At 41.1% G+C, this 12,243-nt stretch overlaps 1 protein-coding gene across 2 annotated transcripts in view; it reads left to right on the top strand.

The window, feature by feature from the left end:
* SLC35F1 (solute carrier family 35 member F1) overlaps nucleotides 1-11,285 on the top strand; it is a 404,399-nt gene extending 393,114 nt beyond the window's left edge. For both annotated transcript variants that reach the window (XM_021089044.1, XM_021089050.1), the window contains exon 8: nucleotides 7,967-11,285. In XM_021089044.1, coding sequence (XP_020944703.1) covers nucleotides 7,967-8,191 — 225 coding nt within the window. In that variant the 3' untranslated portion in view covers nucleotides 8,192-11,285. The remainder of the gene's footprint in view (nucleotides 1-7,966) is intronic.

Genomic DNA, 12,243 nt, shown 5'->3' with positions numbered 1-12,243 from the left:
GGTTCAATCCCTGGCCTCGCTCAGTGGGTTAAGGATCCAGCATTGCCATGAGCTGTGGTGTAGTCGCAGACGCGGCTCAGATCTGGCATTGTTGTGGCTGTAGTGTAGGCCGGCATCTGTGGCTCTGATTAGACTCCTAGCCTGGGAACCTCCATACGCCACGGGTGCGGCCCTGAAAAGACAAAATACGAAAAAAAAAAAAAAGAAAGAAAGAAAGAAAGAAAAGAAAAAAGAAAAAGACATATTGCAATACCTAGCCACAGAGATGTAGCCCCTTTTTTTTCTTAAAAAAAAAAAATAAGAAGGAATGAGGGGGAAAAAAGGATGCAAGAGTAGGAGATGAAGCAATAAGAAGGCAGTTCCAAAGAATTTGAAAATGCTTGGGCCTCTCCAGGCAATTTATTTTCAGTTCAGTAAACTCAGGAGCAGAACTTTTGCATTTTTAATGTGCTTAATAATAATAAAAATGATCTCGGTGGTTTAGTGCAGAGCCAAAATTAGGAGGTCAAGTATCAGCTTGTTTATGTTGGTGTTTCTGTGGAGCCGGGTCTGTCTAGTTTCTTTGTCCTGAATAGCAATTGGCTTAGACTTAGCAGACCAGGCAAGGTCTTTTGTCACAGGATCCCAACCAAGCCATTGCTCACACCCCACCCAGCAGGGACTAGCTTCCTCTAGGTCTCTCCCGGCTCCCAGGTTCAAGGTGTGGTCCATAGCCTTTGGAGCCTCACAAGGCTGCTAAGAAATGTGTTGTTATCAGTGAGCGGTCCTCTCTCTTTCACCCCAGGACACTCAGCAGTGTATGTTCCAATCCAGATATCAAGTGGGGACTCAAGAGACCTTGTAGTTATAAAATCCAGTTTTACCAGCCCATAACATTTGGACTTAAAAGCTCCACTAGGGCAGCATTATATTTAATTATGATTCATTCTGTCACTCTTTTAATTGGCATGTTGCTTATCTTTATCACAGAGGAGTCTTTAAACTACCCTGGTATCTAAAACTTCCAAGCTGTGTCATCTGGTTCTGTTTGAAACAGAATTGGACTTATTTATTCCTTTTGGTCTAGAAATCATGGTTAGATGTGCAAGGTGATATATTTTTCTATGTACATTTTATATACAGAGTGTGGGGTAAGGGAGGGGACACTTTGCTTTCCATTGCAGAGTATTCAGGATGGTTTGACAGACTTAATTAAAAGCCTGATTTTTCCCAGGCATAACTTGCTGTTAAAATTGCCAGGCCAATGCCCTGCACAGAAATTCTTCCTAGCAGCTTTTGAACTTCACCTTTACTAGCCTGTGCATATAACCTGGGGAATGACCAGTCACTGTCCTTCATGTTCTACTTAACAGTGGTTGCACTGACCTCTGACTCAACTGCTAAATTTGCAGATTCCCAGACACTGACCTCCTCCTGCTAAAGTTTAAAATGTGGAAAGTTTTGGTTATATCCGTATCTGTTTAAAAGAATAATCTTTTTTTTTTTTTTTTTTTTTTTGCTTTTTAGGTCCACAACTGCAGGATATGGACGTTCCCAGGCTAGAGGTAGAATAGGAGCTACAGCTTCTGGTCTATGATCCAGCCACAGTCACAGCAACATGGGATCCAAGCTGACCCTGCAACCTACACCACAGCTCATGGCAACGCCGGATCATTAACCCACTGAGCCACAACGAAAACTCCTAAGAGAATAAACTTGAATAAGAACTAGAAAGGAAATCATTTTTTGTGGTCACATATCCTTTGTATATGTGAAATACCTCCATGTCAAAAGCTGTGTCTAAGAAGATTTAGAAATGGCCTTGAATTCACTTCTGAACAGCTTCCTTATGCAGTTAAAAAAACTCGTTTCAACTTTTTTTTTTTTTCTTGGCTATGCCCACAGCATATTGAAATTCCCAAGCCAGGGATGGAAACAGAGCTACATCAGTGACAATGACAGATCCATATCATGCCTAGCCATGAAAGAGCACCAAAACGAGTTTCGATTCTTAATCATTCTCATGTTTCCAAATGGTGTGCCTCTTTCAATTGTAGGCTGACATCCAGTGGAGCCCCTTTGTTTGGTCAAGGCAATGTCTTTGGAAGTTTTACTGATCATGGCATCCTCGAGCTATGGTCTGAGACATTTAGTATTTCCTTCCTCTGCTCCTCATGCACAGTCTTGGGAGCACAGGAAGCTTGGAAATGTGGTCCTGTGCTCACCTGCCATACATGAGAAGACTTCAGGGTGCTGTTCTCTCAAGGCTATTCAGCTGCTCTCAAGAAAAGTCCAGAAGGCAGGTCCTATTAGGTCTGCAGTAGTGGCTCATAGGGGTGTGTGTGGGTGTGTGTGTGTGTACAAAAAGAGAAAGACAAAGAATGAAAAATATATACGGGGTGCTTTGAGAAAATAATTATATTTGGGGGGAGCTATCCAAGTTTCCCAGTCCTGGTTCTTCCTCTCTATTGGGAAATTTTCTTTACCTGTATCCTTTTTCTTTCCAACTTGACCTTATTTTCTCCCTCCTTCCTATTGTATTTTCTGTGAGCTTCCTTGACTCTCCATGTTAGAGAGCTAAATTGGATTTAAATCTAAATCTCTCCTTTTTCTCAGATAACTGAAGGAGCTTTACCCACATCTCATTTCACTGAACCCCACTTTCCTCAGAAACTTCACCCACTGCTCTTTTCTAGGTCTTGCCTCTGCTTCGCATGAGTCCATTGAATCTATGCCTTTTTTTTTTTTTTTTTTGAGAGAGAGAACTGCCATACATCTCCTTTTAAGAACAAAGAGAATCTTTTAACTTTTCATTACCTATTAAATCAAAATGATTTCTAGGTCCTTAATAAGGCTGAGTGGAATCACTGAGGAAGGAAGACCAGAATCCAACATCAGGAACCTTATAAACGTCACGTTACAGAGAGGCAGACACCAGAAAAGGCCTCTTTTAACATGCATGCTCTAGGAAAGGAGGAAAAGCCAGGCCCACCATGCCCAGGTAGTCAGTGCACACATTGAGGAAAAGCAGAGTCACTTTTTAACCCACAGTCACTTTTTATTCTGTTTCACACCCCTCTGAGGGTTGCCATGTTCTTTGCTTACCCCTACCTTTTTTTTTTTTTTTTTTTTTTTCTGTCTTTTTAAGGCCGCACCCACAGCCTATGGAGGTTCCCAGACTAGGGGTCAAACCAGAGCTGTAGCTACTGGCCTACACCACAGCCACAGCAACGCAGGATCCAAGCCGTGTCTGCAACCTACACCACAGTTTACGGCAACAACGGATCCTGAACCCACTGAACAAGGCCAGGGATCGAACCTGCGTCCTCATGGGTGCTAGTCAGATTCGTTTCCTCTGAGCCATGACACCCCTGCCATTTTTAAGTCAATCTAAAAAAATGATGCCTCCCTTAAAAATTGCCTTCTTCCTCACATAGTCTATGTGGTATATTTGTAAATATACCTTGAAACGGCCTTCAAATCAGGTGGTTTTCTACTCGTATAGATTAATGCCCATTAAAGTCATTAGTTTATTAACACTGAACTTAGATGTTTGACACCAAAACTAAAATGAAAATTTGGCCCGTCCTTAACTGATGTGCTGATTGTCCCATCAGCTAACTAGTAATTATATTGAGATGCCAGCTGGCTAAGAGGTAGGTTTAATCCCTAGTTGAAGGTTAAAGAGCTCTTTATTTATCATAAAGTGCAGCTTTATTATCAGTCTTCCAAGCTGCCCCATTCTCAACAGTAGCTTGTGTCCCTGTCAGATTGCTTTAAGCAACATACAGACATTTTCAGAGTTCTCACTATGGCGCTGTGGGTTAAGAATCCAACTGCAGTGACTTGGGTTGCTGTGGAGGTGTGGGTTCGATCCCCAGCTTGGTGCAGTGGGTTAAAGGGTCTGGTGTTGCCACACCTACGGCATAGGTCCAGGTCACACTGCAGCTCGGATTCAATCCCTGGCCTGGGAACGACCATAGGAACGCTGAGGGGGTAGCCATAAGAAATGTAAAAGCCAACAAACAAACAAAAAGCAGATATTCTTCTTATGTACAGCAAGTGCTGTCTGATCCTTGTTAGCAGAGATGTGTCGAGATGGAAAAAGGCAAGAGAGAAGTAAAGAGTGTGTGCAGTGTGGTAGTGAGAAAGGATGCATCCTTTTCTCAGCTTCTCAAAATTACGAGTCAGATAAAATGCAGCCAGAAGTGCAGCACGAACACACAGCATCTTCTCATGGGCTTCTCTTGGCTGCAGAGAGGACCACAGAGTCCACCTCGGACAACAGCTTGCAGTCTTAGATGGAGGCAGCCAACCTCTACCTGAAACTCACCCTGTCTGTACTGGGGGAATGGCTTTCCAGGAAGTAGGCGTGAGTATTTCTTAGCAGAGAACAAATTAAGCAATCTGGAATATGCAGAATTTATGTTTGATTGATTAGTTTGTTTAAACAAAGGTTCTATCAGGATAAGTGCAGCATCCAGGACTCAGGGTCATCCTATTAGGAACCTACCTCTGATTAAATTTTCTATTTTCTTATCAATCTATAAAGAGGAAAAATATGAGACTTTTTCTTAATTTTTAAAATACTGAAGCTTTCCATAATTATTTTCAACATTCAATATTTATCCAGATTAATCATAATGCTTGCCATACTGCTCCCTTTTTGGGCTTGTGTGTTAAATGAAAACTTTACTAGCTATTACTAAAACCTCTTGGGTGACTTCTAAGATGCCTCTATTGTATCAAATTTCATTCTGTCTATATTTTGAACAACTTTAGAGTGAATACTGTATGAATTAAGTGGAAATGCAATAGATGTAAAGTCTGCATTGTCACCTAAAGCTGTGTCCCAGGAAAACACTTTGTAGTGGATTTATCATTCAACTTAACAGTTCCATGCCCCCAAAAGACTAATTCAGGTATTATTTTTTACACTGGCAAAGGCATTAGCTTTACAAAAATGGCTATAAAAATCCTTATCATAATGATCAAGTCAGAATATAGGAGCCAAAATCAGAAATTGAGAGAAATTCAGATCCTTCTCACTGAACACCCTGTGTCAGATTCTTTCCTGTCCCCTCATTATTTCAGCTGCCGAATCCCGTCCACCTCTGCCTGTCCACTAGTCAGCAGCCTACAGCCTTCTGCATGTTCCTCCCAATCCATGGTCTTATCAGTCTTCTCTGACTGATCACAGGTTTGAAGACGACTTTGGGAGTCAATGATTAAGGATCAATATTATGACTTCCCTATCAAGGAGTCTTTGTTTAGCATGTCATGTTTAAGCAATGACAATGGATTGAGTTGAAAATTAAAACACTTGATGTACGCTATTGGTACAGGCTGATTTTTTAACTGTTTCTTTTTTTTTTTTCTTTTTCTCTTTCTTTTTACAGCCTCACCCACGGCATGTGGACGCTCCTGGGCAAGGGGTTGAATTGGAGCTGCAGCTGAGGCCTACACCAGCCAGGCAAGGCCAGATTTGAGCTGCCTTTGTGGCCTATGCCACAGCTCATGGCGATGCTGTATCCTTAACCCACTGAGCGAGGCCAGGATTGACCCCACATCCTCACAGAGACAATGTTAGGCTCTTAACCCACTGAGCCACAATGGGAACTCTTATTGTTTCTTTCTTTAGTATGGAACTTTAATTAAATTCAGTAACTCATTTGAAATGTAAACAAAGAGCAAATAACACTTAGTAGATGCCTGCACTATGCCAGGCTCCACACTTGACTCTGGGCAAGAAAGACACAGTCATGTAGTTAAGGGACCATGGGAGAAAGGCAATGTAATCAATAATTCTAAGGGAGTATTGTAACACTCATATATGTAGTCATTGATGATAAGAAAGTACTATAATGATAACAATGGAGCCAATGTAGACTGAATCCCCACTACAAGATAGGCACCAGGATAAGCGTTTACATGGTTTGTCTAGTTGCATCTTCATAACTGCTCTATATAGTAGCTACAATTCTTATTTTCACTGTACTGATAAGGAAACTTGGACCTGGAAAGAAACTTGTCCAGAATGACAGCCAGAAAGGAGTGGAGCTAGGACTTGGATCCAGTTTGTCGTGAGCATGAAGTTCTATCTCAGTGCCCTATTCCATCTGCTGCCGCAGAAGCAGACCCCCACCTAAGACCTATAAGTTTCTCACATGAAACTGGAGATGCCTCGGTAGATTTTTGAAAATGAAAGTCATTAACAAAATTTTGAAACAAAAGTTTGAAATGTTCGCATGAGGAACAAACCCACTTCATTTGTCAAAGTCTCAGGTAAAATATGAAGTTCTTGAATGCAGGAAGCAAGTTTGGGGATAAATAGGTTTTCTGAGATCCTATACAACAGCTCTGAGTTAGTGGTCTTCTTTTGCTACCATCTTATTTTACAAACAAATAAGAATAAAGCACATTTATTTTCATTGGGGAAAACGGACTTAATTCTTTCAGGTTAATCAAGTGAAGCCGTTACAAGCTGCGTCTAGTATATAAATCCATCTGAGGAAGTATTACCTTATGGTTTGAATGTGAAGGGTAAAGGAATTAAAGGGTAGGGTGAGGAGTGCTCTAGAAAGAAAATCAGAAGATGATCTTTAGTCTTAACTGCCTTGCTTCTGTTGAGAAAGAGAAAAAGGGGGCAGGGGATAAAACTTCACAGAAGGGACTTTTAGTCACAGGAGTATTTTTTCTATGTGCCATTTTCAAAACTGCCTTTCCTCTTATTGAACATTATAGACATCTTTTAACTCTTTATTATTATAGCCCTGCAACTTATTTTATCTCTAGATCCTTTTCCTGTTTTCCTTTCTTTCAGCTTCCAATTAATTGTTGTCTTTTTTTTTCCGACCAATTTTTAGTACTTTTAGAGTATGAGCATTAAAAACAAATAAAATAGGAAAATCAAATCAATCTTTTTTTCCCCAGTATCTCATTTCAGGATGTGTCAAGTCTGGGATAATAGCTATCAGCTATAACAAGAATTGGCAGGCCATAATGCATTGTATTGTTTTTATCTATCTGTACTTCTGTGGCTCCAACTAGGACTATTAAGTCCTTGATAGTAAGGGCCTATATTTTCATTTTCTTTCCCTAGTACATAGTTCAGTGTCTAATACAGAGAAGCATTCTCTGTTGAATGAAAGCATGAATGAATGAATGAATGAAGCAACAGCAGCACTCATGCTGTTACCTCACTCTTCCCCAGTAACTATTTAAGTAACTACATCCAGATTAACTACCAAACAAACATGTGGTTTTTTTCAAAAACATAAAATGTAAATTCTCAGGCAGTTGTATAACCCAATATTTTTTCTTTTTTCCCCACAAAACTCTGTAAGTTGGCAAGGAGTAGTTTAGGAAGCAGAACACTGTATATCCATTCCTGTTTGGTGCTGGTTTTAAATTAGTGGTGCAGGAACAGAATGTTATATTCTTTCTTTCCATCCAAGGATAACCTAATCTTGCAAAGATAGTTACCCAAGTCAATAACAATTCCTACTGGGAAGACAAATGGTGTCCGAATTGGATTAAGGTGAAAGGAATGTGCCTGCTGCAGCTGTATCAGTGAGGGGCCCGGTGTTTATGGCTTCATTACAGCCTTAAGTGGAATATCTGTATTTCTTCCTCATTTAATGAAGCCATAAACAACCAACTCTTGTTGAGTGATATTGGAGAGTTCTTTGCTTTTAAGGTGATGTATTTTAATTCGTGCTTAACCACATCACGTACTCAGACTGGTGCTTTAGGGACAATTAGATAAGTGTGCCTCTGTGTTAGCCTCGGAGTCAAGAAGAAACATAAGGAGACTCAATAAGACCAGGTCAGTGTGGGAAGAGAACGTCCACTTTCCATCAAGATCGTGGGCCAACTCATCAAGCTGCCTGCAGCGGGAGGAAGGACTCGGCTCTCGTCACTGACTCATTCCTGTGTAAGTGGTTCTGCTTCGGCTGCTAAGTGACTTGGCTGTTGCATGTTTTAGTTTTCAGGACTGTATCTCCTGTCTTTCTTCACCATCCTCATCGGGCTGGTGCTCTACTCCTCCACCTCCACATACATAGCCCAGGACCCCCGCGTGTACAAGCAGTTCCGCAATCCTTCGGGACCCGCTGTGGACTTGCCAGCCGCTGCGCAGGTGGAGCCTTCGGTCACCTACACCAGCCTGGGCCAGGAGACCGAAGACGAGCCCCACGTTCGTGTGGCCTAGGGCGAGGCCCTCCCTGCCCACCGAGGAAACCTCCGCGGCCGTGTGTTCGCTCGTCATCTCTGTTTTGTACATAGAGAAAGGTATTTATTAGGTGCGGTTTACACAGGTGGACTGCAAGGTAGCAAACCCGAAAGCCTGTAAAAGGCGCACACTCAACATCCCTGGAGATGCAGGCTCTGACCCACCTGACTCGGAGAGATGCTAGCTAGTGTGTGTATCCCGGTCACAGCCCCCTGCATTAATTACTGTGAACATTTTTGAATCAAAAGCAAGTCTTATGATTTGTATTATTATTGTTACTGTTAGTTCACCGACTTTCAGGAGGTGGTTTTGTCCTCCTGATAGAAACTCTCACCAGGCCCACACGCAGTTAACATCAGTCCCACTTTTCTATGGCAAGTCACTTTTTAAGACTCACACTCTATTTTTTTTGCACAGTCTCTGAGTGCTGCATGCCACAGGAGACACCCTGCGAAGCTTCCTTATCCTAGGGACCTGGGGGCGACTGGTTTCCTCTGTTCCCTGTTGGATCGCCTGCTCAATACGTATTTTGTGCTGTGACCCTTGTGGGGAGTGGCAACTGACCATACAATTCTCTATTCTAGGAATAGATATAAAACAAACACTTTAGCCTTTTTATATTTCAACCTGTGATGACTCCAGGCTATGGCCTTTCTGTTGCACCACACAATTCTGCTAATTAAGTCCCTGTAATAACAGGATAAGGAATGTTCCATTTCTGTGGCTTATGAGAAACCCTAGAAATAATATCATTTGTGTTTAGGGTAATACTTTTTTTTTTTTTTTATCTTTCTGCTCCTCCCTGTGTTCTCGCTTCAGAAAAACATATTTGTTTTCCTTTTTTACCCCTGGATTTCTTTAGTGATAATATGGAAATCAGTCAAGGCATTGGAAAAAGCCATGGTCCTCTGCCCTCTTAATTGTGTGCTACCCTTTTTGAAATACACCAGCTTGGAAATCACCTTAATTGTGAGTACCATTGATTATTTGGCCTCCCAACAAAGTCAGGGTGCTGGCGTGGAACCATCTCTGACAATATAGCTCATGGATCTGGCCATTTTGTAGTGGTAAACATCGCCAATGAAAAAGTCTGGCACTTTGGTCATATTTGGCATCCATTCAATAACAGACTGTATCAACACAACATTCGTATGGATACTGAGGCTATTATAGGGCCCTCATAAGGCTTCGAGGGGTATGTCACTAGTCTAATTTAGTTACCCTTAAAATAGCCTTTTTTTTTTTCAAACACACGAAACAGAAAGACAAGAAAGACCACCGAATTCTATGATTTACAATAGATTCTACATGTCAGTATACGCAGTGCAATAGTCTTTATATTTGGCCATTCTAAATACCATTCAAAAAGATCTTCATAGAGTTGCAGGATTTGTAAAAGAGAAATAAATGCCTATGAAACTTGGGGTAATTCAGATCAGTGCATCGTAAACACGTAAAGCAAAATACCACGGGGGTCAATGTAAGGTAGAGAATAGGTTGCGGCTGAGTCAGAATTTCCATAATATCCTGGACAAGCAGGCAAAAGCACCCCAGGCTGTCAGTCAGCACCCGTGCAGCCCTGCCCTGCCCTGCTTGTCTTTGGAGGTGGAGCGGACAAGTTAGCTTCTCTGATAGGCAGATTTTTATGGTCATCTTTGCTCAGCCCCCCTTAGAAACATGTTTTATTCTCTGTGGGGAAAAAACCCCCCCACCAATATTAAAGCAATATCAAGTTAAAGGAATTTTGCCAGTGTTAGCTGTTTGCTACCTTTTAAACCAATTAAATACCTTTCTCTGACTATTTTGTCCATTCAGATCTGAAGACCTTTAAAGACTGTGGTTTGATTTTTGTGTTTACATTCCTTTGGTTTGCATAATTTGCTTGATTTATTGCATTTTTAGTATTTATTTTAAGCCAAATGTTTTACTCTTTTTTATTCCTTTTTGTGACACTGAATTTGCAGACGCTTAGTAAAGTCTTAGGAGAAATAAGTGGATGAAAGGATTTCAGTCGATGTAGTGGACTGGGAATTTTTTTTAAATTTAAATTTCAAAAAGGTTTGCAATCAATGAACATGGATGGCCAAACGTTGCCATCTGAATTATTTTCTAGGCTATTTTAATTGACGCCATTGTACGGGAACCAAGTGTGAATGTTAAGGTGAGTTCACTGTGTACCCTTGATCATCCAGTGTCCACACAAGACTTCCATGTCACTGGGGCACCTCTCGGTGTTGGTTCTTCTCCATTTAGAAAGGCTGATAACATACTGACTTGTCCGAGATCAGGAGTTCCAGATGGACCCTTTGGGGTGGGGGGAGAAAATAGCAAGAAACAAACTCTTTTTCTGTGTAAAAACATCAGTCCTTTGGGAGTGGGGTGGGAAATGGGGGTAGGACATCATTAACTCTAGCTATTTTAGTTTCTGAAATTTCATAACCTCAGTAGACACCAGCACAAATTTCAGCTTTTCAGTCTACCACCACTCCCTCCTTCACTGATGAGACGTTAGCAGCTTGTATAGATTTTGGTCAGGTGAGCAAATCTGAGCTCTCCTAAACCTCGCTAGAGATAGCTGGTGGTTCTCACTTACTCAATGACACCTTGCACTGGGAATAATGCGAGCCTTGGTCACATCTTCCCACAGCTCCAAACTTTGAATTACACAACCAGGTAGACCAAGCCATGGAAAAATTTGCACCACTGTGTCCCATGAAAATGTTTCAATGTTTAGTTTAGGTATTGCTAACTTGTGCTATTAACCTTTTGACAAGCGTGTAGTATTGTTTGTTTTTGGGTTTGTTTTTGATTTATAACCATTTAGTAGTCCCCAGCTAGCTACCAGTACAGATTTTTACCCCATGGGTAGGATTCTACTATCAAGCCACATAACAAAGCACACTAATCCAGACACTGAAAATGGAAAATATGAACCAAAAAGGAAATTTACACCGATAAGTTGAACAAACTCTCCATTTTTGATATTTGCATGCACCCCTATGGACTGGCTGTGGCAATGTAATGCCTGTATAATGTTTTCAAATAAAAAATAAATGCTTTATGAAAGCACTGAGTTCTTGGTTTCCTTGAGTGTTTGTCTGCACTATGACAACCATGGAAGCAGCTCCCGTGGGATGCTAGAAATAGCAGCAAAAGTAGATAGCAGGGTACATGTCAAAATAAAAACCAGAAAGAAAATATTTCCAAATTAGGAAGAGCACAGTTGCTCTTTTCAGAGCTGAGGCTTCGAAAAGCCAAATTAAACACGTTTGTAATTTGCAAAATTAATTATTTATCTGAGTACTCAAGAAGGCTCTGGGGCTACAACCTCCAAGCCCACATGTAAAATACATGTAGGACAATTAAAAATTTACCCCCAAGACACAGTTTCTCATAAAGAAGAAAGTTCTGTGTATGTTGCCCTCGGCACGATGCCAGACGTCAAGAATGAGCCGTCTTTCAGAGTGCACCCTTGACAAAGCAGGGCTGTGTGTCTCTGCTCCGAACTTGCACGGTATCCTGTCTTAGGGACTAACTGCAGTCATCCAGCAACTTCTTAAGTACTAGAGATGACTGTATATCCATGTACATGTTCCTATCTTTGGGATTACAATCAGATTTCAAAAATTAAAAGAGCTGAAAAGACAGTGTGTCTGAGTTTTATATTTAAAATATTTTCAGGAGTCCTATTGTGGTGCAGCAGAAACGAATCCGACTGGTAGCCATGAGGTTGTGGGTTCAATCTCTGGCCTTGCTTAGTGTGTTAAGACTCCATTGTTGCCCTAAGCTGTGGTGTAGGCCAGTGGCTACAGCTCTGATTTGATCCCTAGTGTGGGAACCTCCATGTGCCATGGGTGCAGCCCTAAAAAGCAAAAATAAAATAAAATATTTTTTAAAATTCATTTTTTCAGGAAAAACAAAAGGAGCAGCATCACACTGAGCATTTGTAAAGGGCTCTAAAGTGAAGCTCCATTGTGATCTGCTTTTATAAATAAAACAGTACAGTACTTATAAATAATTTGCTTAAACAA

Source organism: Sus scrofa, chromosome 1 (assembly GCF_000003025.6).
Source record: "Sus scrofa isolate TJ Tabasco breed Duroc chromosome 1, Sscrofa11.1, whole genome shotgun sequence".
Taxonomy (NCBI): Eukaryota; Metazoa; Chordata; class Mammalia; order Artiodactyla; family Suidae; genus Sus; species Sus scrofa.
This window is presented reverse-complemented; position numbering and strand designations above follow the sequence as displayed.